We start from the raw sequence: 26,949 nt of genomic DNA, 5'->3' as shown, positions 1-26,949 counted from the left end.
CACTTACGCTAGCCAATTAAAAGCAGAGCCCGTCCCCGCTGGACCAATGAGCTTCCAGGGATTTCCTGTAGAGGCAGTCCTTCTGAGAAACAGTGCGTATCGGGTTAGGTTGTTAGAAAGTTAATGGCTGGGGGAAAGAGATCCTCCTCAACCGTCGCTTCGGGAGAGTTTGTGGATTCCCTGAAGTAAAACAAGCAAAATTCCCTAAAGGAAGAGCCTGGAAGGACGTTTAAGTCAACAGCTAGCTCGATAACACACGTATAGTGAACATAAGTATGCAGGATGCAGTAGCCGGGACGGCAATGCTGACGGACGGCTTCGAGGACGAGATTGACTCGGTGACTCCTCGCTCCCCAGTGGCAGGGATGGGGGTAGGAGCGACACCAGGAGGAGTCGGACTAGGGGGCATTGGGATTGGTGTTGGCGGAAAGAAAGTGCGTTTATACGGCGAACCAAGTGGACCTGCTGCAGAAAGACTGGATTTCAAACTGGCTGCCGCGGCCGTCCTCTCCTCTGGTCCGGGATCCGGCAGCGACGAAGACGAGGTTTCAGAGGTAGCTAAGCTAAGCTAGTTAGCTAAGCCTTAGCAAATAGCTAGGCAACATTCCTCTTCCTCTTCTAGCACAGGCTGGCTGAGCTAGCGTTAGAGTTAGCTCGCAGTTGGCAACCACCCCAAGGCCGCTGAAAATTTGTAAATTTAACCCACATTTCGTGGGAGTAGCTGTTATTGACAGGTTAGGTGCTTACGGGGCGTTGTGATGTATGTCATTTATGATGAGACACAATCACTTGTCAACGCTGAGAAGCGCAAATGTTTTATTTATGCAGCGTAGGCTGCGACCACGGCCTAGTTCGGGTGGAAGCGTAGACGGCCTCGTTTGGTGATGTCGTCTCGTAACACCCATCGCAAGTTTGCAGCTCTTTCAACAGCTTTCCAGCTCACGAAGGATGCTTATAAGTCTACGGAGATGTACAACCATCCCCGTCGCTACGAGTTTATACATGTGGGACAATTACGTCACATTTTCAAAAAGCGTAAATAAACTGCGATCGCTCCCTAACTTTTGGATACGTTTCGATCAAGTTCACCCCGTCTGGCGGATCGCCACTCATCGTCCTTAGGTGTTGACTAATAAACCCGTTTTTGTTTCCTGTCTGTAATCAGCACAACGATCTGTTTGCTTCAGCTGCATTGCCACAGTTTAGAGTAACGATTTCGGCGTGCATGCGGTGGAAGCTGCTCATGGCCAGCTGATGACAACTACACCTGAACGCACCTGGGCCATTTTAGATTACACAGAACTTTTTATTTTCCCACAACACCTGTTTGACACGTCTCCAGGTATATTTTGTTCTCGGAGGCCGGTGTGACCGAGCGAGATCTGGACATTACACTTGGCAGATTCCTCGCCTAGCATGTGATCACATCTAGCAGTGGGGAGTCCTCATATTAAATTGCTGTAGGGTAATTAAGGATTTCTGGCCGTTGTGGTCTAATTAAGTTTAGCTTATAGAACAATCTCAGCCGACTGGAGAGTGAAACCCATCACACTTTGTTGCTCGCTAAAAGGATTTGCACAAAACTGTTAAAGTTATTAGTCTAATAACACTTTCATGGTATGTTATGTACTTTATCACACCCCCCTCCCCCCAAAAAGTTGATGTAGCAATTTACTGCCAAAAGCACTGTAATCGTGAGGTCATGGGTGTGGAGAGAAGTTGCTCTGCAGAGCAGGACACATTACCTCCTGAGCTGAGCTCAACTAATGCTTTACTCAGGACCACATGTCTGGCACTATAAACATGACAATTTAACATGTCAAAATGTCAAACGACATTAGTTTTGTACAGTTGCAGAAATATTGCAGTTCCAATAAAGTGGACCCTCATGATTTGTGCTAATATAATCAAGTAATTGTGGAGAATTGCTGTCGTTGCTCTTCAGTTGTTGAGTTGTGCGCTGGTTTGGACATGCAACACATGGTTTATGGTTTAAGCTAAACTTATGTTCATTGTGCATGAATCAAAATATTGCCATTAAGTAGACATGACCTTGTTTTGCCCATCACCAGACCAGTATCCTTTCTTTTGCATGCCATGTATTTATGTGAGCAGACACTGTAAAATCACCTGCTGGGCATAAGCAAGCACAATCATACAATTAGAGGAGGTTGCTGTGCCCACAGATGCACCAGTTCTGATTTAAACACTGGCTATTTCAATTAGTTTGTTAATGTCTGACCTTAGTGTCATTTCCATTATCACACAGACAATTAAAATGTAAAAGGGTATTTTTCCCCTGCGTTTTCCTCCAGCTGAAAACTCGCTGCTCCAGGCAGCAACTAAAATCAGAGCCCCTGGATTAAGCAAATGCCATTCTAGGCCTTTCCACTTCTCTGGATACCAACACTCGGGCAACTGTAGTTCATTAATGGTGAAGACTGATGCCTATTGTTGATTACAAAGGCCCCGGTAGAACTACGTTTCCCATGAGCAGCTTTGTGCTGTGTTCCTTTCGTACAGTTGAATTCCGCTGCGATGTTGAATGCTGACTGTCAACACATGTAGCCTGAGCTGCTGCTGCCTGCATATGCAGACATGTGGAACTGTCAGAGGCTGTTTTCAACATCCATTACCGACAGTTCTCTCAATATCTTTTAATATACGGCATTTTAGTACGTCAACAACTGCTGTGCTCTGTAGGGCCGAGGACGTTCATCGGGAATAATATATTTCCTTTTTTCTGCCCACATCGTCTGGGTGAACCCGATTTAAAAACTGCCAGGGTTAATTTAAATCACAATTTTCTAATGGCATTATTGCAGCATTGCCAGCCATGAGGTTCTGGAGCACAGCTGTATTTGATGCTTCCAGCTCACAGATTCTTTGTGATTGTCCTCCTTGATTGAGGAGAAAATTTAAAAGAGCTTCTATAAATGATAATTAAAGAACATTTTCAATCTTTCAGTAGTAAATGGTGGTGCTACATCATCTGAACAAACCAGATGGGGAGTGCTTGTTTCTCCTGGACTCTCACGCTCACAACTTATACTGTATCTTGATGCTGAGCGGATCTCTACAGGAAGCCCAAAACTCTTCTAAAAACTGATAGTTTACACTGTTTCTAATGCAATCTTTACATCCAGTGGGAGGTGTTTGCTCCGTTTAGTCACTAGTTTCTCCTATGGGCGTTGACAACCTGGTAAGGCAGAATCAAACGGTCTGAGTCGACTTACGTGTAGAGGTGGGTAGATGTCAGTGGGCTTTAGTTTTTACTCCCGTTTCATCCAGTTACCTCTCAGCTGTTTTCTCACGTGCTTGGATTTTCTAGGACTTTTTTTTGTTAAAGGACTCCATAAATAAACAAGTAAAGTGTGCTCCAAAGCTTCTTTTAGTCAATGCCGTACGAGTGGACACCGTTTTCTGACTGTTATCTGAATATTTTCCTTAATTCTTGCAGGTGGAGTCATTCATTTTGGACCATGAGGACCTGGATAACCCCATCATGAAATCGGCGTCAGAATTGCTTTTGTCCAGCGCCACAGATGGTGTCGATTTAAGGACTGTTGATCCGGAGACGCAGGCCCGACTTGAAGCTCTACTGGAAGCTGCAGGTACGACTACTTCATCTGACCTTTATAGAGACTTGGTTGACATTTGAGACTTACCTGATATTCATTTGTAGTTGTTGACACACCCTTTTTGGGATAGACTGCAGTGTGTCTCTCGCCCTCTGTTCAGCCATTGAGGGTGACGACACACGCGCTGCCTAAATCCTCATGAAGCCGGACTCCCCTGTAGTTTGTGTAATGGGGGCCCTGTGTGGGCCAGTGGTGGGTTTGCGGCTGTAGATAAGATTCATTGATGGAGTCCGGGGGCTTTAGGAATTTCACGGGAATAAAGTGTGCACGCCTGACCTGTCTTCCCAGAAAGTGTAAATTTAACGCAAAGCTGTGTAGGTTTCTAAGCAATGTCGGAGCCTCCCTCTGCCTATATCACATTGAGTTTGGATTGTACTGCGCTCTAAAATGGTGTTGACAGAGGCGAGTCTGGATTAACACAGATGACAGATTGAGTTTGATAACGGGTCCTTACACAGCTAGAACACATTTAAACCCTGCTAGCTTTGCGTGGTTTACGTCGGCACAAAATGTTAACAATAAGTCAGGAAAATGTAGTGTGATTTAAAGTTCGGTTAACACTTTCAGCGACGGTGTTAGGCAGTCCATTTTGATCAGTCGATCAGGGCTGAGTGTCCCGGCCTTGTTAGGGCTTACAATTATTGCCAAGCAGATTATCGCCGCCACACACTTCAGCCTCTGCACTGTTAAAACATCCTGTGGTAAACAGCTAATGACCAACCTTCTATTGCCTTTCCTTCCCTGTTGGTTGAAGGTTGCCGGGTTATTTCACCTGGTTACTGTGAAGGAGAACAGTAATGTTGTGGCAGGAAGATTTAGTCGAAATAGTTTCAAATGAACCCCAGTAATACTACTACTAATGAAAACACTGATGAATGCAAGGTGAGGCTAATATTGTCCGGAGAGCAGTGTGTATGTGGCATCTGTACGTGTGTGTGGCTGTCTGCAGTCAGCGACGGTGGGAAAGTGTGTGGAGGGCGAGTTGCTGCCGACCACTGAGCGGGATATGCAGAGATCATTTGTGAGTGTGTCCCAGCGTGCACCGCCTGTAATCATTGATGCAGCTGTTGGACCAGTTCCAACACGGCACATTCGCTACGACTAAGCGAATGCTGAATAATGCGATGCAACATGCTGAACACACCACGGTGACGCGTCTGCTTGTAAACATAGTTTATTTTAGGCCAGCAGGTTTGCACTCGACACGTTTTTTGTGGCATTTCCATTGGGTTAGGAAAAACGGTGTAAGCCGAAGCCGTCTCAGACTGTGTAATGCACTGTGATAGTAATGAATTAGTTGAACAGTGTTAGGAAGACGGTGTTAAAGAATGTTAAAAGCATCCACGGGTATGAAAGAGAGGGGAGGATGAATCCTTTGCCTTTGCTGAGTCAGGAAAGCATGACCACTATCTCAGAGGAGCGACCAGGCCTTTTTTGTTTTGTGTTTTGGAGAATAAATTGTATATTAAAATGAGCCAGCATGTTGCAGAAACTGTGGATTTAGAGTTGGTATTTTTAATTATTGGAGTGAAAACTTATTTTTCCTAAAATTCCTGTTTTCTGTGGTGGAAGAGGTGGGATTTAAACCCACGTGTGTCGAGTTCATTAAACATCACATTTATCTCCTAATGGAGCAGATAAAAGTGCACAATTAGCATGGTGAAGCAAATTAACTACTAACCCCTAAAGAGGAAAATTAATCAAGTGGATCAAGTAATTATTAAAATTTGTTTGCAGCAAAATGATATGTTCAGGTGCTGGGACACACAGTTTATAGTTACAATCCATCTTCCTTTTTTATTTTTTAAGAAATTATTTTATGGCTGTATATTCCATTTCTAAAACATGTGATCTTGAAATTAGAACAAAGAACTGTCTTTGAAACTTTCTATGGCAGGTTTAGCTCCATATGTGCAGCAAAGAGCAATCGTCTGGCTTACACGGTGTAAACGGCTTCCTTGGACTCCTTTTTGTGTGACGTTTTTGGCTGGAAAAGGTTGCAAATCACAACGGTAGACATATTTGTGCTGAAAATCTGGTGGGCCATCCATAGGAGAGCTTAAGATTTTATTCCGTGAGAAAGAAAACACCGGTGTCAGCATCTGCCCTCCTTTATTTGTGTGTTGTCATGTAGGTCAGATATGAATGACAACCTGTTAGGTTAACTACCAGTGTGTGAGGAAAAACACATCTTATAAAATAATATGCATACATTTAATAGGCAGTAGTGTAGCTAGAATTTATATGTAATTTTTGGGCTATAACTTCTGCTTCCTCCATGAAGTCTTGTGAATAAAAGTAGGTTTCTACTGCTGGCAGTCTCAGCTTTGGTCCACACATTTGTGTCTTCCCATATCAACTACAAAGTGATGTACAGTCCCCACTATTATCATGCATAATTGATCTGTAATCAAGGTGGAATACCCACTGAAGTTTTACACAGTAAATTGTCCTCAGTGTGTACAGTTGAGAAAGTGTTAATGTTAATTTGCCTTTTAAATCTTCAGATCATTATACATTGTTAGAATTTTAACTTTTTGGAACAAAACCAATTGAGAATCAGACTTTCTCACTGTTTTCTAAGTTTGACCATGTCTCTCCACTTTAAAGAACACAACATTCTGTTGGTTTTTTTTGTTGGTCATCTGCCTGTATAGCGCATGAACACATATGGTTTATATACAGTAAAACATGAATGATTTACCCAACCTCCTGTTTCCTTCTACTTTGAGCTCCATTGTGAAATGGTTGTCTGAAATGGTTCTATGTTTAGCTCAAGTCACGGGCTCACTGATGGAAAACTGGGAAGCCCTCAAGGACCAGTGGTAACTTATTTTGGGCCAGTAAATTTATTGAGGCCGATGTCAAGAGCCACCACGTTATTTGTTTTTTCTTGCCTACTTTTTACGTGATTCCCCCAAAAGCTGACAAACTTTAAGAGTTGAAGAACTTGCTATTCTGTGATGCACATATATGAATGGATGACATTTTGATTTTGTGTGGTTGTTTTTTTTCCTCTGGAGTCATGAAAAGAATATATATTCACAAATGCGTTTGCATTTTCTCTGTTTCTCCTCCTTCTTTTTGGGTGCGCTCTTACTCACCTGCGTTCTACAATGGATCTTCTGGCGTGCTTCGCTGTCATTTGCCATCAAACGCGGCAGGCATCGGTAAACTCTCCACCGCCGATGGTAAAGCCTTTGCAGACCCCGAGGTGCTCCGGCGCCTGACGTCCTCTGTGAGCTGTGCCCTGGATGAAGCTGCAGCCGCCCTGACTCGTATGAGAGCTGAAAATACATTGAACGCCGGTCAAGCTGACAAGTATGTATCTTGCCTATACTGACACTTGCATTAGCTGTTTATCCTGCATGTACTTATATCGGTGTCGAGCCAGTTGTTTGCGATTCATTGCTTAATGTGAGACAAAACTGTTCTCACCTGCCACAGTGGCGGTAATTGTAGCAGTCTGGTTATTTTCAGCCGTAGTTTAGCAGAAGCGTGCTCGGATGGGGACGTCAATGCCGTACGCAAGCTGCTGGATGAGGGACGTAGCGTCAACGAACACACAGAAGAAGGAGAGAGTCTGTTGTGCCTCGCCTGCTCAGCTGGTTACTATGAACTTGCACAGGTGTGTAATGTTTTTGCTTTTAATTATCGGTTCACCTGCAACCAGCTTTTGTTTTTTTCAAAGGATCGCTAATGATTATTCAAGCTATGGGTCAGCATCATCTATGATGAAAGTTAAAGGGCTTTAATCTTAAATGTTGCCTACGATGTTACATAATAATATTTGTATATTGGCTAATACTGCTTATATAAAATATATACTATAATATTAGTATTAGTTAACTTGTAGAGTTCAGTTAAAGTTGAACAACGTATAGGAAGACGGCTCGAATCTCTCCAAGTATCTTTCTTCTCTAATCCAAATCAGTCTTTTATCTGCCACCTCAGTCAGCAATCCTTGCACAGAGGCTAACCCTTGAAACCCTTGAATTAGGGTATTTATTTTGAGTGTAAGTCACAATGTGTTTCTAGTTTAATAATGTTGTCGCGTGTTTATAGTTTTGTAAATGAGTCTAAACATGTTTGTCTTTATTCTAATGAGTTTGGATTTTATTCTTAGGTTTTGTTGGCCATGCATGCCAACGTCGAGGACCGGGGCATAAAAGGGGACATAACACCACTAATGGCTGCTGCCAGTGGGGGTTACGTGGACATTGTGAAGCTGCTTCTGGTCCATGGGGCTGATGTCAATGCACAGTCCTCCACAGGTAGAAATAAATATGTTGGAACTTTCTGTCCAGGTTTGCGGATGCACAATAGGAAATTACATTTTCTTGCACATAGACAACTGTCTATAAATTAACAGTATATCTTTGGATATCAATTTGGGCTGTACACAAATGTTTCACTCTGTACAGGAAACACGGCTCTAACGTACGCATGCGCTGGTGGTTTCATCGACGTGGTGAAAGTACTGCTGAAAGAGGGTGCTAACATTGAGGACCACAATGAGAATGGACACACACCTCTCATGGAGGCAGCCAGTGCTGGGCACGTAGAAGTAGCCAGGGTACTTCTAGAGTATGGTGCTGGAATCAACACACACTCTAATGAGTTCAAAGAGAGTGCGCTCACACTTGCCTGCTATAAAGGTCAGAGCTCTGGTTCTGCTGTGCTATTAGCAAATTATTCTAAAATTACATTGGGACCACCTTTTAAAGGAAATAATTTGATGATTTCTGTTTTTTGACTTGGTCGTGTGCAGGTCATTTGGATATGGTGCGTTTTCTGTTGGAGGCTGGAGCAGACCAGGAACACAAAACAGATGAGATGCACACAGCGCTGATGGAGGCCTGCATGGTGAGCATCTGACCCAAACCATTCCACCTCAAACTTTTACTGACATTTTCCAGTCAATTCTTATTCCAAGTCAAACTTATTTTGTGGTTAGCAATGCTTCATGCATTCCTTTGGGCAGCAACTTAGTGTTTTATCTGTTAACAGTTGTGAGAAAGGCATTGACTCTTGAATGAATTCAGTGTTCAGTCACATCTGTAATCAGTGATGATTCAGTGCTGTGTTTACCAATGTCAACAATACCTTTACTTGGAAAAAATCAGCAAATTTGTAGGATTTTCATGTCTTGTCCTAACGTTATTGAGGTGCTTATTTCTACATTCTGTCTCGCTGTCCCAGGATGGCCATGTTGAGGTGGCAAGGCTGTTGTTGGACAGTGGCGCGCAGGTCAACATGCCAGCTGATTCCTTTGAGTCCCCCCTTACCCTTGCAGCATGTGGAGGGCACGTGGAGCTGGCAGCCTTGCTCATAGAAAGAGGAGCCAACTTGGAGGAGGTGGGTGATGAAATGGATACCCAAATGCCAAAACAAGTTTCATCCCGCAGTGTCTGTTTGTTTTTGCTGTAATGAATATCCTTGAACTTTTTGATAGTTATCACTGTCCCGCTGTTACTGAAATTAATTGCATTGAATGTCACACAGTTAAGTCTTAGGATGGCACAGTTTGAAACGGGTGCTAGGTTTCAATTTGCCTTGGGAATTTAAAGCACAATTAAGTAGTTAAACAATTTAGAATCTGGGAGAGTGAAATAATGGAAAATGTATAAATGTCTTTGTTAGTTTCTAAAATGCCAAAGTTTTCTCAGTTAGGAGTGGAGGAAAAAAGCAGACACAGGCCAATCGTGAGGTTTGCATGCAGAAAGTTATGCTTTTCTCCTGGTTTTTTTAACCATTGTCACTGTTGATGTTTAGGTCAATGATGAGGGCTACACCCCCCTGATGGAGGCAGCTAGAGAGGGGCACGAAGAGATGGTAGCACTGCTGCTTGCTCAAGGTAGACGTGTATGCATGTAAAGGTGCACACTAAATTTTGTGACATGACAACAAAGACCTAACCAAGGGTTTGTGTGCATTGTTACAGGTGCTAACATTAATGCCCAGACAGAAGAGACCCAGGAGACAGCTTTGACTCTAGCATGTTGTGGAGGTTTCTTGGAAGTTGCCGATTTCCTCATCAAGGCGGGGGCTGACATCGAGCTGGGCTGCTCTACGCCTTTGATGGAAGCTGCACAGGAAGGTCATCTGGAACTGGTCAAATACCTCCTAGCTGCAGGTGAGCAGAGAGGAGGGAAAGTGTTACCATGGGATAATGAAGGGTCAAAACTGGAATTATTTACTGGTGTCTAAAACACGTGCACAGATACGTAACAGACGCTCTATAAATAAAAATTGATTGATTGATGTATGCTTGTAATCCTAATCTTTAAAATGTTGGTTTTCAGGGGCAAATGTCCATGCCACCACAGCAACTGGTGACACAGCATTGACATATGCCTGCGAGAATGGACACACTGATGTGGCAGATGTGTTGTTGCAAGCTGGAGCCAACTTGGTATGTCATGAATCCTCATTGGACCACAGACCTATTGTTGATGGTATTTTATTGTTTCTGTGACAGTAGAAATCTGAGAAATAGGATTTGTTTTTTTTTTTTTTTTTTTAGAAACATGTTCACATTTTGATTTAGTTATCTCCTGTTAATATCATTATATATATTTGTCTTTAATTTGCTTTTTAGGAGCATGAGTCTGAAGGTGGGCGAACACCCTTGATGAAGGCAGCAAGAGCAGGACATCTCTGTACAGTGCAGTTCCTTATCAGTAAAGGTGAGTCAATGTTTTGACTGAAAGATATAAAACACTATTGGCCTCTGTTTATTTCAGTAATTTAAATGTAGTTAAAATTGAATATTTTAATTTCCATTTGTCTGTAAAGCAATTTTAACTCCACGTACTTTTCATTTATTTCACTTTAATGGGATAGTGTCTTAAAGTTAAGGGGGTTTAACAAAATTTTAATTCAACCAGAAGCAAATAAAGGTTAAATATTTATGTGTAATTTCTTGGCCAGGTGCTAACGTGAACAGAGCCACTGCCAACAATGATCACACGGTCGTGTCTCTGGCCTGTGCCGGAGGACATCTGGCCGTGGTGGAGCTGCTGCTGGCGCATGGGGCGGATCCTACACACAGACTCAAAGTACATAGCTGACCATCTGAAAAGAATGTATATGCGTTGCTTTGTTCAACAATCTAAATTCCTGTTTGTTTCACCCGTGCAGGATGGCTCAACAATGTTGATAGAAGCTGCTAAGGGTGGCCACACAAATGTGGTTTCCTATTTGTTGGATTATCCCAACAACATTCTCTCTGTCCCAGCCCCTGATCTTTCCCAGCTAACTCCACCTTCACAAGATGCCTCTCAGGTAAATACATGGGTTGGAAAAAATCAACTATGTCCCAATTATGTGATTTGTAAGAGTGTGACAAATGTAGAGATCTGACTGCATAAACCTATTGTTTCTTTTGTCAGGTTCCTCGTGTCCCATTCCAAGCTCTAGCTATGGTTGTGCCCCCTCAAGAGCCCGACCGAGCACCATCAAACATCAGCACACCCCAACCTGTCTCCAGCAAAGGTAATCGCATAAGGTTTTGGGCTTAGTGAGTCTTGTTAATCTCTTTAAACTAACCCGATCTGCAAGGATTTGATGTTGTGCTGTTAAGTGAGCATAATGATTGACTAGTATGTCTTTCATTCGTTTTAAGGCATTTCTAAACAGAGACAGGCAGCCCTTCAGCCTGGCGTCCCCGGTTCTGTTGTCCGGGGGCCAGACGCCGAACCCCTGCCACCTTTCCACTTGTGCCAGCCTTTAGAGTGCATTGTGGAGGAAACGGAGGGGAAGCTAAATGAGCTAGGTCAGAGGATCAGTGCCATTGAAAAGGCCCAGCTTCAGTCACTAGAGCTCATTCAGGGGGAGCCCCTCACCAAAGACAAAATTGAGGAGCTGAAGAAGAGCAGAGAGGAGCAGGTATGATTTAGGACCTGTGCCTATTTGATTTTTATGTAATATTTTAATGAAAGTATATCTTTACAATCAACTCCACTGTTGACAAAGTAAGGGTGATGTCTTCCCCTACATAGGTGCAGAAGAAGAAGAAAATCTTGAAGGAGCTGCAGAAGGTAGAGCGCCAACTGCAGTTAAAAACACAGCAACAGTTCACCAAAGAATACATGGAGGCGAAGGGTTTAAAGGAGGAGCAGGAAGCTGGACACAGCCAAGGCCCAGGGCCGGGACCTGGAAGTACATCTGCGACAGGGCATCTTCCCCCCACGCCAGGTTCTCTCGTCCACACCAGCTCTGATACTGATGAAGAGTTGAACAAGGAGGGGGAGAATGAGGACCAGCCACAAGATGACGGGGAGGAGGTGAAACTCTCAGTAACTTAGTTTCTTAATCACGATATGTCTGATACTCTTCTAAACTGCCTTTTTAAATACATTGTCAGGAAGAGGAGGATGATGATGAAGATGACGATGATGATGAGGGTTCAGAGGATGAAGCTATCGGAGAAGAGGAAAATTATCCCAAACTTCCTCAGGTGGGCACAATCCTGTATAGGGATGGGCCACAGCCACCGCAGCAGCCTCCTCTACCCCCTTCGTCACAGGCCCAGCCACAGCCTCCTCCCCCGCCTCTACAGGCTGCCTTCGTTCCTATTCAACCCCTACCAGACTACAACCCCACAGACTACCCAGGAAGTCCCAGCCCAGAGTTGCAGAGGGTACTGGTGGGGCAACAGGGGCAACAGTTGGCTGCGTTGGGTCCAGGAATGATACCTCAGCAAGCTCCAGATGGGCTTATGGTAGCTACACCTGCACAGACGCTCACAGACACTCTGGATGACATCATGGCAGGTAAGTGCATTTCTTGTACTATAACTGGGATTATTATAATTTCTCATTAACCTATACTTGACCTATATTTTGTTTTCTCTTGTAGCTGTGAGCAGTCGGGTGCCCATGCTAAACGCTACAACTTCCCCCACGCCCCTCTCTCAGCCACCCACGCAGATGCCCGCAAACATTGCCTCACCCCCTTCAGTCCTACCCCTCTATCCTTCTGTTGACATCGATGCACATGTAAGATTCAGTACCAGATTTACCAAAAAGCATACTTGAACTTAAGAACATTAGCTAGTAAATGTAGACCCATTCATTTATTTTTTCCGCCCCCAGACGGAGAGCAACCATGACACAGCGCTGACGCTAGCGTGCGCAGGAGGACATGAGGAACTCGTATCTGTTCTCATTGCACGGGGGGCCAATATTGAACATCGGGACAAAAAAGGTAGACATCAAAAACCTTTCAGGATTTTATAAACAACAGAGGAGTCTAAAGTGGATAATTTTATATGATTTTAAACGGTTAAAAATAAAAACAACTTCATTTTCCCTCCAGGTTTTACCCCTCTGATCTTGGCTGCTACCGCTGGGCATGTAGGAGTGGTCGAAGTGCTGCTGGACAAAGGAGGTGATATTGAGGCTCAATCAGAGAGAACCAAAGACACACCTCTGTCCTTGGCCTGTTCTGGGGGACGCCAGGAGGTAAGTGTGACTTCCAGTTCACCTTTTACCATTAAAATAATGTCTCTGTGGCATAGGAAACTCAGTCACCCTCCTGTTTTGGTCAGGTGGTTGAGCTATTGCTGCTCCGGGGAGCCAATAAGGAACACCGCAATGTTTCTGACTACACTCCTCTCAGCCTTGCTGCATCTGGGGGTTATGTAAACATCATCAAGATTCTGCTCAATGCTGGAGCTGAAATTAATTCCAGGTAAGCCAAAAATAACAATGTTACCTAAATTGTGTAAGACAAACATCTTTTCCATACAATTTTTCTAATCTGTACAATATAATCATGAAAGGCTTTACTCTGTTGAGGTAGTCACTTCTCGTAGATTAAAAGATTTCCATGAACAAAATGAAGCTAAATGATCCAATGATTCTTTTCCTTACCAGGACCGGCAGCAAGTTGGGAATCTCTCCTCTCATGCTAGCAGCTATGAATGGTCATGTGCCAGCAGTGAAGCTGCTGTTGGACATGGGTTCAGACATCAATGCTCAGATTGAGACCAACAGAAACACGGCTTTGACCTTGGCATGCTTCCAGGGGCGGGCTGAGGTTGTCAGCCTGCTTTTGGACCGTAAAGCAAACGTGGAGCATCGTGCAAAAGTGAGGATTCTGGGATACGTTGACCACTTAATGTTGATTTATGTTTTTAGGCCTAATGTATGGGTTTTTCTTTTTAATGTAGACTGGGCTTACACCTCTGATGGAGGCAGCCTCGGGCGGCTATGCAGAGGTGGGTCGAGTGCTGCTAGACAAAGGAGCAGATGTCAATGCCCCACCTGTTCCGTCATCCAGAGACACTGCCCTAACCATTGCTGCTGATAAAGGCCACTACAAGTTCTGTGAGCTTCTTATCAACAGGTAAATGCTGTGAACCACAGTAGAATTACAGGCACACTTGAGCCTATTATAATTTCTTGCTGTTTCCGCAGGGGGGCACACATTGATGTACGAAACAAGAAAGGAAACACTCCTCTCTGGTTAGCTGCAAATGGTGGTCATTTTGACGTGGTCCAGCTTTTGGTACATGCAAGTGCTGACGTGGATGCAGCAGACAACCGGAAGATTACTCCACTCATGGCTGCTTTTCGAAAGGTGCAAACTACGACCAAGTGGAATCTTTGCATGTCATGCTTCACATACTTCCCAAACTCTGCTCACTCAGTTGTGCCTAAATTTTCAGGGTCACGTAAAGGTGGTGCAGTATATTGTGAAAGAAGTGAACCAGTTCCCATCAGATATTGAGTGCATGAGATATATTGCCACCATTGCTGATAAGGTAAGAAAATGAATTTCATTTTCTTCATTGATTTGTTGCTGATACATGCCGTGTTTGGACTGATAGAACTGGTTAAGATATTTGCAGGAATGTAACAACTTGTTACTGTTGCAGGAGCTGTTAAAGAAGTGCCATCAGTGTATGGAGACAATTGTCAAAGCTAAAGACCAGCAGGCAGCTGAGGCTAACAAAAATGCTAGCATCCTCTTAAAGGAGCTAGACATGGAGAAGGTAATTTTTAATCTATAAAACTGTTCTCGAGACACAGACAATACACTGAAAATTAAGATTTACATATTTATCAATTCATTTATTCATTAAGGTCTAGTAGAGAGCGTCCACTGGACTGTGAAGAGTGCAATTCAGTTGACTCTGCTACACCTTAATGGATTACTGTGACCTGGAAAATGAGAACCTACCTGGTCTCGCTTATTTATTCAACTTTTTCTCTGACAGTCTCGGGAGGAGAGCAAGAAACAAGCCCTGGCTGCTAAACGTGAGAAGCGTAAAGAAAAACGCAAGAAGAAGAAGGAGGAACAGAAAAGGAAGCAGGAGGAAGAGGAGGGGCAGAAAACTAAGGAGGACTTGGCTGAGATGCAGGAGCAGAAGGAAGACTCCGCTGATGGTATTTTTTTTAAAAACATTTGCTATAAAACACAAAATTACCAGTTTAAAGTAAATGGCCATAACCAATTCTGTATGACTGGACACCCACCAGAAGCAGAAGTTCCTATCGAGCCTCCCAGTGCAACCACCACCACCACCATCGGTATATCCGCCACCTCCGCCACTTTCACTACAGCTTTCGGTAAGAAACGAGCGAGCGTGGCCACTACCCCTGGCACCAATCGGAAGAACAAAAAGAACAAAACCAAGGACTCTTCGCCCAGTGAACCCATCATATTACAAGATCCGCAGGTAAGCTTTGTGTTTCTTTGTATCATCATGAGCTTTGTGGAGCTAATCACTAAAAGTCTAAAGTACCTGTGTGTGCTCTGTGAAGGTTGCGTTAGCACAACACAAGGCTGACAAGAACAAGATCCATGGGGAGCCACGGGGTGGTGGCGGGGGTGTAACGGGTGGAAACAGCGATTCGGACCCCTTGGACAGCACCGACTGTGCCAGTGAGAGCAGCAGCAGTGGGAGCAAGAGTCAGGAGCTCAACTACCTCCCTGACCTCATCTCCTCTGCCTCCTCCTCTTCGTCCTCGTCATCCTCTTCCTCAGTCCCATCCTCAGGAGCAACCCAATCTCATATTCTTTTGCGTGGCCCAGAGAAGAGACACTGTCCTCAACTGCAGACTGAGATCAAGATGGACACCAAGGTCACAGTTTCCATCTCAAAACCAACACAAAAGTGAGTCCTTGTTGGAAAACTGGTTGCAGATTTTTTTTGTAATGTTTGTGAAGTTACGGTAGGTTGAAAGAGTTGAAACATTTCATACTCATTGTAAGTGTTTGTAATTAGATTTGCCTTTGTGTAGCTGTTGTGAACTGATGGTGTGAACAAATTTAACCTGAAGTTCATTCACTTCTTCACAGAACCCCAGATGTGGTCGACTCCACCTCCAACTCCTTACCCTCACCGTTCAAGTCTATGGCTCTTCCTGTCTCCTCACCCAACAGTAAACTCAGTCTCACGAGCCCCAAGAGAGGCCAGAAGAGAGAAGACGGTTGGAAAGAAGTAGTCAGAAGGTCGGTGCTCTTTTTTGGAAGCCATTTATATTGAATGCTTTAAATGTTTGTTTGCAAGATTTATTATACACATATTTTAATTAGATGATAACCTGCATACACAGCAGTGTTGGCTGCATTTTAATTTCATTTTAGCTGTTCATATTTTTTCATTCAATCATGGGATTCTTTATGCCATTAGTACCGTATTTTCCAGACTATAAGTCACACTTTTTTTCAGTTTGTCAGGGGGTGCGACTTGTACTCCGGAGCGACTTATATATTAAATAAATAAATTATTACAGAATTTCACATGCTCGTTATTTTCACACTGACAACCATAAGAGGGCGCTCTAGGCGTGTGTACTGAGGAACGAGTTCCTTTAGCGACGCAGAAGAAGCGGTGCTTCGTCTATGGAGTTAGACTTGATTTATTGGTAAACTTGCTCAAATGTTCTTTATGCTATAGTCATCTGAATAACTGTTAATATGTTACGTTATGTAACAAAGCAGACACGTACTCATTTCGTTGTGGGTCATGTAGCTGAATTTGTTACGTTAGCATACCGTAACCCTATTGCTAATCCATGCTAATGGATTGCTAATTGCCTTTCAAGATGAAATGATGTTCTTGGTCTCGGATTTTATCAAATAAATTTTCCCCCAAAATGTGACTTATAGTCCAGTGTGACTCATATCTATTTTTCTTCTTTATTATGCATTTTTTGGCTAGTGCGACTTAAATTCCGGGGCGACATATAGTCTAGAAAATACGGTATGTGCATTAATAACGATAGTCATGTTTTATTTTTTGAAGATCAAAGAAGCTCTCTGTGCCAGCATCCGTGGTCTCTCGGATCATGGGGAGAGGAGGCTGCAACATCACAGCCATCCAGGATGTGACAGGAGCTCACATCGATGTAGACAAACAGAAAGACAAAAACGGGGAGAGGATGATCACCATAAGGTAAGCCCTCTGGTGGATTATAAACGCCATTGCAGCTGTAGATGTTACTACCTTTTTGGCACTTAGTTTGAGGCCAGTTGCTTCAATCTTTTAGTCCAAGACTAGATATTATTCAGCATATGCAGGTGGCCTCATTATTATTAAATCAGTATTAAATGCTGATCAGATCAGCTGAATTTCAGTAATGAAGGTGATGGGTCATTAATTACGAGAGAAGCAGGTCCAACATTTATTGAAAAACAAAAAATGCTCAGAGGGGTGTGTGAGTTGCTCGATTGAGAATCTCTAATCCAAGTATTTCTTTTTTTTAAATTTCAGAGGTGGAACGGAGTCTACACGATATGCAGTCCAGTTGATCAATGCCCTCATTCAAGACCCAGCCAAAGAGCTTGAAGATCTAATCCCCAGAAATCACATTCGAGCCCCAGGCTCCAAGACCACCTCTGCTTCCTTTACCAGTACAACTGGGTCCACGAGTGCTTCATCCACTGGCCCTAAGGCATTGAACTCATTGGTCACCCCCACAGGTGTCTCCTTCCAAACGTCTTCATCCTCGTCTTCATCCTCCTCCCAGGCTGGAGGAAAGATTGGAAAGGGGCTATCATCAAATGTCAGACAGCCTTTCCCTGTCTCTCTTCCCTTAGCATATGCCCACCCTCAGCTTGCTCTTCTTGCTGCACAGACCATGCACCAGATTAGACATCCTCGCCTGCCTATGGCCCAGTTTGGGGGCACCTTCTCTCCTGCTGCGAGCACCTGGGGACCCTTCCCGGTACGTCCCGTGAGTCCCGGCAGTGCAAACAGCTCCCCCAAACATATTGGAGGAACCAACAGCAGCGCGGCAGCAGCAAGATCTAATCCAACCCATACTGATCATAGCAGTACGACCAGCTCCGCCACGTCGGTACCACCCACCAATGCTGCCGCCAACATTGCTGCTAACACATCCACAGCCACAGGGTCACCACATACCCCTAATCCTACCCCATATAACCCCCAGCCGGCCATCCCCACACCATCTTCTGTTAGAAAACAGCTGTTTACTGACTCCAAGCCAACAGGTGTCATCACATCTTCAGTTGTTGCTGCATCTTCTAACGGGAGCAATGCAGTACGAGGTACAGGGTCACCGGCACATCAGAACTCCTCAACGACAGCGATTGCCCCTCAGCAACCAGTCGGAACCATCTCACAACCCCCCATTCAGCCATGTAAAACGGAATCTAGTGCTGCGCCCCCACCTGGAAAAGACAAGCCCCCTCTTCCTGCAGAGAACCAGTCTGTATCTGCCACAGAGAGCATAAGTTCAGTGGGCTTCTCTGCTCCAGCTATGACCATGTCTGCAAAGGTGGAGCCTCTGCAGCAGTTACCACCACCTCCTGCTTCCCTGCCATCCTCTGAGGCTCCACCCGCTCTGCTCAATCCACAGCTAAGCTCACACCTCCCTACGGCTCCTCCCCCTGTCCTCTCTCATAGTGTTGCACACCCCAACAACACTGTACCCCATATCTCAGCCCCTGCACCAAGAGTCTCCCATCGGATGCAGCCAACAGGGCCTTACTATTCCCTCTCTGAGCAGCAACAGCAGCAGTCTGTGTTTGTGCCCTTCAGTCCTCAGCAGGAACCCACAAAACAGACCCAAATCCAGACATCCCAGCCCACCACTTTGCCTCCTCAAGCACAGACTCAGTCTCAAGGCTCCCTTCAAGTCTCTGCTAACCTTGGGATGATGAACGGATCACAGATGCATGTGGCCAGCACGGGCAAGCCTCAGCAGATACCAGCAAACTTTGGTCCTGCGGGTCTCTTCAACTTCAGCAGCATCTTTGATAATAATAACCAGGTTGGTTGAGGAATGTTTGCTTATCAGACGGTGCACTGCTGTTGCATTTACGTATCCTAGTGTTCTTACTTGTGCTCATCTCTTGCTATCGCCCAGGTTGGAAACAATCATGTGTGGGGTGCTCTACCTCTGCCTGCTCGGTCACCTCCGGAACAGTCATATTCTGCGCCTCCAGCATATATGAGCGTGAGTCAAATGGAGAGTATGATGCCCCCGCCTCCTCCAGACAACTCCAAAGCCCCCGGCTGCCGCTCTGCCTCTCAGCGGATGGTCAACAGCCCAATCGGTGAGATAGTTTAATTTTACTTTTGACACTGTGATTATATGTATATTCTCTGGTGCTTAATGATGAACTGCTGCTTGTCTTCCATCACAGCTTTGACCAGCTTTGCCACCAGTATCTCTGGCAGCCCTGTGTATTTGCACGGTCATACAGGAGTTGGAACACCCTCGTTTAACAGACAGCACTTTTCCCCTCATCCTTGGAGTGCATCCACACAAGGTTTATTATTTTTTATTCTGCTCTTTGTATTTGTTAAAAGTAACATTTTTCTTATCTCGATTATTTCCAGCTAAGAATAATCAGGTATTAAATACAGCCGCTGGAATATAGAGACGACGCCCTCTGTTATTTATGGATTTGTAGAATTGCATTGACAAATGGCTTCAGATAAATACCCCAGTTTTTTTCAAAGACGTGGGAGACTGAAATATGTCAAATTGATCATTTTAAGGCTTAACTGATATGAGAAAACACAATGTGCATTGCAAGACACACAATTGGTGCAATGATTTGTATGGCATATGCAAAAGAAGCTCTCAGCTGTCCTGACAGTTACTCTTCATTATTTCTCTATGAGCAGGTGAATCACCGGTCCCACCTCCCTCTACAGTGTCTTCCTCTTCCCTTTCCACATCAGCTGTTGCCCCTCCTCCCCAACAAAAGCCTGGCAGCTCCTTGCACCAGGACAGGAAGGTACCACCACCCATTGGCACGGAGCGGCTGGCCAGAATAAGGCAGACCGGTTCAGTCAATCCACCTCTGCTCACCACCAGCTACACAGCATCTGTTGGACAGGGAGGAATTTGGTCTTTTGGCGTGGGCAGTGCCTCTGGTGAGGGTGAATTCGGTCGGTGTATTTGTCGTACAAGAAGGAAAGCACTTTTCTGATCTGACTAAATTGTGCATTTGTCTGCAGAGGCCATGTCTGGTTGGTCCCAACCCCTGATAAACAGCCACATGATGCACCCTCAGCTCCAGGCGGAGCAGTCGGCCTTCTCTCAGCACCAGCCAATGGAACAGGATGACACGGGCATTGCAAACCCCGCTAACAGCTACCATCAGCCTCAGCATTTGCCCAACAGCTACATGGACTTCCCCAAGGTACCCTGACTCATCTGTAGATGAGAACCTTTTATTTCTGTTAATGGATAATTAACAATTTTGCCTTTTTTTAAAATTTTTTTAAATGTTCAGGGGATGCCGATGTCAGTGTATGGCGGAACCATGTTGCCTCCTCATCCTCCCATGGCTGAGGGGCCAGGGGGTCCCATGTACAATGGTTTGCACACTGCTGACCCTGCATGGAGTCCCATTATCAAAGTGGTCCCAAACAATGCAGACAACTCTGACCCACAACAGCAGGTACGCTTCTTTCATGTTGAATCAAAAGCTGAAAATTGAGCTCTGGTCTCATATTTTTATATGGATGGTGCAAAGAATTCTAACGTGTTGGTCCTCACTTCCCTCAGGTGTGGCCTGGTACCTGGGCTCCTCATGTGGGCAATGTGCACCTGAACCATGTCAACTAGAATTGCGTCCACAGCAATCAAATGCACACAGCATGACGCACGGTGCAAACATGGACAACCATCAGAGGAACACGACCGAATACGACAAATAGTAAAAGAAAAGCGTACAACATGTTAATGTCAGACATGAGAGTGCAGAGCAGAGATTGAAGAATTGGAAGTTCTTTTGACCCCATTCTTTGACGTGTCTATCTCAAACATGGAAAGTGGAAATTGTACGAGAGCTTTCAGCAGCTTCTCGCCGATGCACGCATGCATCTGTTCAACAGAATCAGTTCTCTGCGTAGTGTAGTGATTTTGACTTAAACCCACATTCACCATTCTTGGGCTACAGGGGGCTCAACATGAAGTAGCTATTTAAACTCGGCCCAGAAATAGTTGATTACCTAAAGAGAAATCAAAACCTTTTAGAGTGGTAAATACATGTATAATTGTTTACATACTAAAAAGGGTTAAAATGAGAGTAAATTTCATGTCGTATAGTGGCTCTACTTTATGTAGCCTGTATTAATGTGAAATATTTACCTTAATATTCAATAAAAAGATTGAAAAGTAAAGTATGTTTCATTAAACATTTCTTACATTTCATGACATGATCATGTTTACTTTAGTTTATGACATGATCTGTATTTTATACATAGAGAATCCTTTAAGGTTTTAGAAAATTACTATTTTGTTATCACTGGAAATCAGCCGTTTCGTCAGGATAGAATTAAAGTAATGATTCTCTACAGACCGTGAAGAGTGTCTCGAGCCATGAATAATAGACAGAAAAGCTCACAATAACAAAATAAATCTTTATTCCACGACAACCACAATAGATTTGATACATCTACATCTTTTTCGGAGGGGAATCAATTGGCTAGTTAGCGAAGGTAGCATTTTATTTTGATAACGGTTGTATTTTCAAAACCTGAGTATTTATAAATTTAATTAAGGTTTTACAGATTTGTGTTTATCCGCTTTTTCGTTTAAGTGTAAAGTCATGCGAGTGGTTTAAAAAAAAAAGTCCAACTAATGTTAAATTCTTGAAGATTTTTTAGTTAAAATTCTTGGTTCTTGCGCACATGCATCATTCACATCCGGAGTATACTTTTATTGTGAAGGTTGGGGTCGTAGTTTATCCGGAAGTGCGTAAATCCACTATGGCGGCTTCCTCGGTCCCAACTACGCCCGACCAAAACGTTGAAACTTCGCTCTCTAACTCGGTGCCTTTTGACTTTGACCGGCCCCCGATTATCGAAGGCTTCAGCCCGCTGCCGAGAGTCAAGGACGAGACTTTCAAGGAGAAATTCATCCGAAAATCCAAGGAGAACCCTTTCGTCCCGATAGGTCAGTTACACAAGCTGCGCAACACAGTGAAGTTCTCGCCGAGTCTGAAATGATCCACTCGGCGGTGACAGCAGCTGCTCACAACTGGAGAAGCTGGTCCTTTTCTCCAGTTGTGAGCAGCTGTTGTCTGACAGCACCCCCGCATCGCTTGACCCCTCTGCCGGTTCCTCCAGGTTGCCTGGGAACAGCAGGAGCTCTCATATACGGGCTCCGTGCCTTCCACCAGGGGAAAACCAGACAGTCCCAGCTGCTGATGAGAGGACGCATCTTTGCTCAGGGCTTCACTGTGGTCGCCATTGTCGTCGGTGTGTTTGCCACAGCGATGAAGCCCAAATAGTGAGGACAGCCCTGCACCCGGGCCACCCCCGGCACCCGGGCCACCCCCGGCACCATGCCGCTCTCGCCTGACCTTTCAAACACCTTGCATCCTTTATCGGACACCCAGTTATCTTAAACGCTATTTATTGCTTTTATTGGTGGTCTTTTGCCAAAAAAAGCAAGGATTATGTTCATCCCTCGTTTCGTTTAGAGGGAAAAAGCGGATAAATGTGATGCCTGAACTGTTGTAACCTTGTGCCGTGACTAAAATGACCTGACACCCGAGTCTGTCTTCTTTCAACGTTTGTATGAAGGTTATACAACACATGACCTCTGGTACCCAGAACACATGGCATTTGAGCTCAACCGGGGTGACGCCAGTGGTTGTCACGGTAACACAGACTCCAGGAATAAAGCTCCGTGCATTTCCGGTTCCTTTTTTAAAATTCACTTTTATTTCCAGGATTCATCTTGTCCAAATAGGCAACATGTGAAAGTGTGTACATGGCAGCTGAGACTGGCGCCTCCCACTGCTGTTGTGTGAAGGGAGGAATTTTAGTGCTTCCAACCAGCGGACGAAGTGGAGAAATTGCACAAACGCTCAATAGTGGGGAAATTTAGCTCTTTGGTTGTAATGTTTCCATCCGTGGAGGCTCGACCAATTGGAAATCCCCAATAAAATACAGCCGAGCCCAAAATAAAGGCCACGAGTTTTCTTTTGGTGGATTCAGCTCCAGGAGGTGATGAAAACAAAATAACCCCCAATATACCTTGTTTCTTTCAAATTTAACAAGCCCCATCATTGATGACATTGTCATTAACCCAAAAGCTGATCTCTGAACATCTATCTTTAATAAGCAGCCGAGCCGTTTATGAAGAACGCTGCTCTGAGTCCAGTCAAAGTTAGCGCCGCCCGCTCTCTTACTCCCTGTAGACAATATAAAATATACAGAATAAATGCATCATTTAAACAAGAGTGGAACCTGGAGCGTTTCTAATAAATACAGCTGATTATTGATTCTCCTGCTGTCTGCAGACGCCAATGCTAACGCCACTTCCTGTCTGAATGACCCGGCTCGTTGTGGGCGTTAAAAAAAATATCTGTCACCTCCTCTGAAACGAGTGCTAGCTACATTAGACGTATTTAGGAGTAAGGAAATGTGAAAACTACACTAGTAAGAGGCATTTGTGGTTACAATCTAATATTAAAAACCGAGCTAAATGTTTGAAACTGAGCAGAAATGCAGGTTTGCAAATGCAAAAATAACCAAAATATTGGCAACGCCATGCAACTAAAGTGACCTAAAGTAACACAACAGGAAGTGGGAGGAGCAAATTTACAGTAACAATATTTCCTCGTGTTATGTCTCATAAGAGAGTGTGTTATTATATAAAGTTATGGTGGTGGGGGGGCAGCAGGGCCTGGCGTGAGGTTGACGTTAAAAGGCAAACTTTCTCGAGGACGCCGCCGCCCGTCTCTAGCGGACCAGAGGCGTCTGTTTGAGGGAGATGAGGACGGATCGCATCCGGGAAACGTCCTTCGCCTGTTTGCTGGTTTTGGGGTTGAAGTCGCACAGGCGGGCCACCCTCTCCCACTCCGAGCCGGGGCAGCTGTCGTCCGTCTCGGCCAGGAACGCCTCCTCCGATGATCTGCTGGGACGGACGGGAGACGGTGAGCGAGCCCCCGAGTTTGGAGGAACGTCCCAGCACGCGTGCACTTCATGCATCCCTCTACCAACCGTTCACTTCTACTAGCCGGTCGAAAGAAAACTGTCTTTAGAGTTAAGGCATGCAAGAACACTCCTACTTTACAGCCATACGTCACTCATACTTTAATGTCACGATTATAAAAAGCTGGGAATTCTAAACCTACACCAAGCCTATCACATCAGAGCTGGGCTGTTTGTAGAAAGCCTTGTCAGCGATCCTAGCACAGGCAAGGCCGAGACAGCAGGAAAGAGGAGAGAGGAGAACACAGTCAGACAAGCACAGTCAGGGTTAGATTCTGCATTGAAGGGACGAGCTGAGGCGCCGAGACACTGTTCAGATGAGATGCTGATTGAAGCTTTACGGCTAAAGGAAAGGAGGCCGGAAGGAGAAGCTGGCTACAGGAGTCCACTTCCTGTCTCAACCCTCCCCGAGCAGATGTGGGCTGATATCATCTCATCGCAACACTGTCTCAGCGCTCTCACAGACACAGAGGAAGCGATTAAGCCCAAACTAGAGCTGCAGAGGAGGAGCGATACCGTGCCAGACTTGGACAGAGTCTGTTGGGGAGTGTGAGAGAAGAACAGGTTAGCGGGGGTCAGGAGGAGGACAGGCTGCAGTGGTGAAACTGCCAGCAAAAAGGAGGATATTGTTCAACAGATGTGCAAGAGGTGTGGGGCCCCTTTCACGCAAACAGCTGCGGACACTTCCTGTTTATCTCCTCTGCCAGTGTGGCAGAGGTCAAAGGTCGTTCCTTTCGGGGACGAGATCAAGTGATTTGCAAAGGAAATCCCGCGTCCCGGGTGGATGAAATGACACTGTGGCATTAAACATAGCATGGCCAACAAGCAGCTAATGGGAGTTTGCATCCACCCGCTAGCAGCAGCAGAAACCACCCTCGCCCGGGGCAAATATAACAACGCAGCAGATGGCAGCGTGAGCTCGCGCCTCTTTTGTCACTGTGGAATGGCGGGTATCCATCTGCCCTGACCCTGGGGTGATGTTATGACACCATGCTAATCTGTGTCAACACAGAAGGAAGCTCACAGAGGCAGCATTGTTGCCGCGGCGCCTGTGTGTGAGGGGGGGGGGCAGCTACCACATAGTTTGAATGATTTCGACTCAAGGCAACCAGAATCTGCCGATGCAGGACCGATCCAAGAAGCCGAACAGAGTTTCCCTTCACGGCGACTGTTAGCGCGCTGCTGCTAACCTGTTGTTAGCCTTGTTCTTCTCCATCTGCTCGCTCTGGTGTACGTGCCAGTCCTCCAGCTCCTTTTTGGCCTTCTCCCTCCACTCCTCCTCTTTTGCCTTGGAAGCCAGGTCTGAGCAGAAGACAACAACAAATTATTAACACGGACAAATGTAGACCTAATAGACCTAATAATTTAAAACATAACCAGACCGTCATGATGGGAATTGGACGTGATCACCCAGGAAGCACCTGCAGTCTGATTCAATCCCCACTGACCAGTTCTTGGCTCACCCAATTCTTCTAGGCGTTGTTTCTGCTCCTCCCTCCACTTTCGCAAACTCTCCGGCTCCTGTCTCTGAACATCCGCCTGGGCGATGGCCGCGTAGCCGTCCGTCGGCCCGTTCGACTCCTTTTGGCGGGACACGAGACAAGTCAGGACATTTCAACGTCTCACTGCGTCCATCAGCAGATCCACCCAGCCACGGCGGATGAGCAGGACGGTGCACAGATTTATATTCGATCATTTTGGTACTGCTTTAAAACAGACATACGCTTGTATTAAAAGGGGTAAAAGTTCAACTCATCTCACCTGAAACAAGTCTCCATTCATCGTGGCTGGCTCCTCTCCGAAGGGGTCTAGCATTGTGAAGAGTAAGGTTAGACCTGATCACGCTTCCGGTCTCCTCACCCTGACACAATGAATGCTTTACCTGGCGACAATAAATCATCTTTGCAGCCGCAGAAAAATGCAGCAGCACCTGTTTTGGATGCACTCGCGTCCGTTTACGGAACAGGTTTTTCTGGTCGTGACCCACCTGTCATCGTTGGCGGACCGATACAATCCGGACCCGTCGTTCAGCGCCACGTTTATTGCTTTTATTGCAATAAAGGCATCGGCAGACAGTAATTTAGCTGCGCTGAGCGACATCCTCACTGAACATTAGCATTCATTGTGTGTACACAAACGCAACTGCTAAGCTATGAAGCTAACATTACGCGAGCTTAATTGGGGTTAAGCAGGTTAAAAGGTAAACTCGCATCAGTGAACACTGCCTGAAATTATCTCCCCTAGTCAGACAGTGACTATCATTTGCAGATGGCGTTTTATTATTTATTACTGTCTGTTTGCAAACCAGGAGCTAGCTGGAGCTAACTCCGAGTTCGCTGTTGCTAATAGTCTGACGTTAGCCGCGACAACTTACCATAGTTGGCCGACTGGGGCTGGCCGTCCGCTCCATCTAGCGCATTAAATCCCTCGCCATCGTTCTCGATCCCGGCGATCTCACTCTCCTGTTGAGCCAGAAAGGCAGCGGCTGGGTCCTCTTCGGCTACGTGTGCTCCGTTGTCAGCCATCTTTCACAAAAGTGTTGACCAAGTTCAGCTAAATGACCTTACGCGGTTTAACCAGCCGGCTAACTAAAGAGTCAGTCAGTAAACCTGCAGTGGTAATAAAATTAAGTTAAAAAAGCCAATTAGATGACTAAAGGGGGGGACTTGAACAATTTTCTTGTCCTCTATGAGCAACCTAAGCTTTCTCTGATGATTCATACAACGATGATGGAGCAAAGCGGCGCCACGTACAGACTTTAATGGCGCTTTGTCTCCATCTGCTGGACATTTTTAGTCAATGCCTTAAATAAAACCTTATCTGTCATTGTCTTTATCTTTAATCCGCGATAACAGCTCAATA

The 26,949-nt window shown here is 45.1% G+C and overlaps 3 protein-coding genes across 12 annotated transcripts; 2 read left to right on the top strand and 1 right to left on the bottom strand.

The window, feature by feature from the left end:
- The first annotated feature begins 100 nt into the window (after positions 1–100).
- On the top strand, positions 101–21,264 carry ankhd1 (ankyrin repeat and KH domain containing 1). Of its 3 annotated transcripts, none has more exons than XM_057043147.1 (39): positions 101–554; positions 3,461–3,614; positions 6,806–6,962; positions 7,107–7,269; positions 7,768–7,915; positions 8,066–8,299; positions 8,413–8,507; positions 8,844–8,999; positions 9,417–9,498; positions 9,586–9,777; positions 9,947–10,056; positions 10,243–10,330; positions 10,575–10,702; positions 10,785–10,928; positions 11,036–11,138; positions 11,269–11,531; positions 11,645–11,929; positions 12,010–12,418; positions 12,504–12,643; positions 12,740–12,851; positions 12,963–13,108; positions 13,195–13,337; positions 13,523–13,736; positions 13,819–13,994; positions 14,066–14,228; positions 14,317–14,412; positions 14,527–14,643; positions 14,869–15,037; positions 15,131–15,330; positions 15,416–15,768; positions 15,954–16,106; positions 16,903–17,052; positions 17,371–18,895; positions 18,992–19,181; positions 19,272–19,397; positions 19,759–20,010; positions 20,095–20,279; positions 20,373–20,540; positions 20,648–21,264. In XM_057043147.1, the coding sequence occupies exons 1-39, from the start codon at positions 276–278 to the stop codon at positions 20,705–20,707; spliced, it is 8,028 nt and encodes a 2,675-aa protein (XP_056899127.1). In that variant the 5' UTR covers positions 101–275; the 3' UTR covers positions 20,708–21,264. The 3 variants fall into 3 exon arrangements, with proteins under 3 accessions (XP_056899127.1, XP_056899129.1, XP_056899126.1); XM_057043149.1 differs by having other exon boundaries at positions 8,838–8,999; positions 19,816–20,010; XM_057043146.1 differs by having other exon boundaries at positions 8,838–8,999.
- Positions 21,265–21,809: 545 nt separating this feature from the next.
- On the top strand, positions 21,810–23,059 carry higd2a (HIG1 hypoxia inducible domain family, member 2A). The gene is made up of 2 exons (XM_057043177.1): positions 21,810–22,039; positions 22,213–23,059. The coding sequence occupies exons 1-2, from the start codon at positions 21,853–21,855 to the stop codon at positions 22,374–22,376; spliced, it is 351 nt and encodes a 116-aa protein (XP_056899157.1). The 5' UTR covers positions 21,810–21,852; the 3' UTR covers positions 22,377–23,059.
- cltb (clathrin, light chain B) lies at positions 22,790–26,831 on the bottom strand. 8 transcript variants are annotated; one of them, XM_057043168.1, is made up of 7 exons: positions 26,462–26,831; positions 25,849–25,895; positions 25,551–25,668; positions 25,278–25,389; positions 24,604–24,624; positions 24,231–24,284; positions 22,790–24,010 (listed from the first exon to the last, which is right to left on the bottom strand). In XM_057043168.1, exons 1-7 carry the CDS (start codon positions 26,610–26,612, stop codon positions 23,836–23,838), a joined length of 678 nt encoding a protein of 225 aa, XP_056899148.1. In that variant the 5' UTR covers positions 26,613–26,831; the 3' UTR covers positions 22,790–23,835. The 8 variants fall into 8 exon arrangements, with proteins under 8 accessions (XP_056899148.1, XP_056899149.1, XP_056899152.1 ...); XM_057043169.1 differs by having other exon boundaries at positions 22,790–24,007; XM_057043172.1 differs by lacking the exon at positions 24,231–24,284.
- Positions 26,832–26,949: the final 118 nt, after the last annotated feature.

The sequence above is a fragment of the Takifugu flavidus genome, chromosome 9 (genome assembly GCF_003711565.1).
Source record: "Takifugu flavidus isolate HTHZ2018 chromosome 9, ASM371156v2, whole genome shotgun sequence".
Lineage (NCBI taxonomy): Eukaryota > Metazoa > Chordata > Actinopteri > Tetraodontiformes > Tetraodontidae > Takifugu > Takifugu flavidus.
The sequence above is the reverse complement of the archived record's forward strand: the minus strand, read 5'-3'. Positions and strand labels throughout refer to the sequence as shown.

Excerpts from the sequence above, each read along its gene's own strand:
- higd2a (XM_057043177.1), top strand. The coding sequence starts at position 21,853 with ATGGCGGCTTCCTCGGTCCCAACTACGCCCGACCAAAACGTTGAAACT. Across the intron at positions 22,040-22,212 it reads GAACCCTTTCGTCCCGATAG|GTTGCCTGGGAACAGCAGGA; the intron begins GTCAGTTACACA and ends CGGTTCCTCCAG.
- ankhd1 (XM_057043146.1), top strand. The coding sequence starts at position 276 with ATGCAGGATGCAGTAGCCGGGACGGCAATGCTGACGGACGGCTTCGAG. Across the intron at positions 555-3,460 it reads ACGAAGACGAGGTTTCAGAG|GTGGAGTCATTCATTTTGGA; the intron begins GTAGCTAAGCTA and ends TAATTCTTGCAG. Across the intron at positions 13,338-13,522 it reads GGAGCTGAAATTAATTCCAG|GACCGGCAGCAAGTTGGGAA; the intron begins GTAAGCCAAAAA and ends TTTCCTTACCAG.
- cltb (XM_057043168.1), bottom strand. The coding sequence starts at position 26,612 with ATGGCTGACAACGGAGCACACGTAGCCGAAGAGGACCCAGCCGCTGCC. Across the intron at positions 24,625-25,277 it reads AAGAACAAGGCTAACAACAG|ACTCTGTCCAAGTCTGGCAC; the intron begins GTTAGCAGCAGC and ends ACTCCCCAACAG. Across the intron at positions 24,285-24,603 it reads CTCTGTCCAAGTCTGGCACG|GATCGCTGACAAGGCTTTCT; the intron begins GTATCGCTCCTC and ends TGCCTGTGCTAG.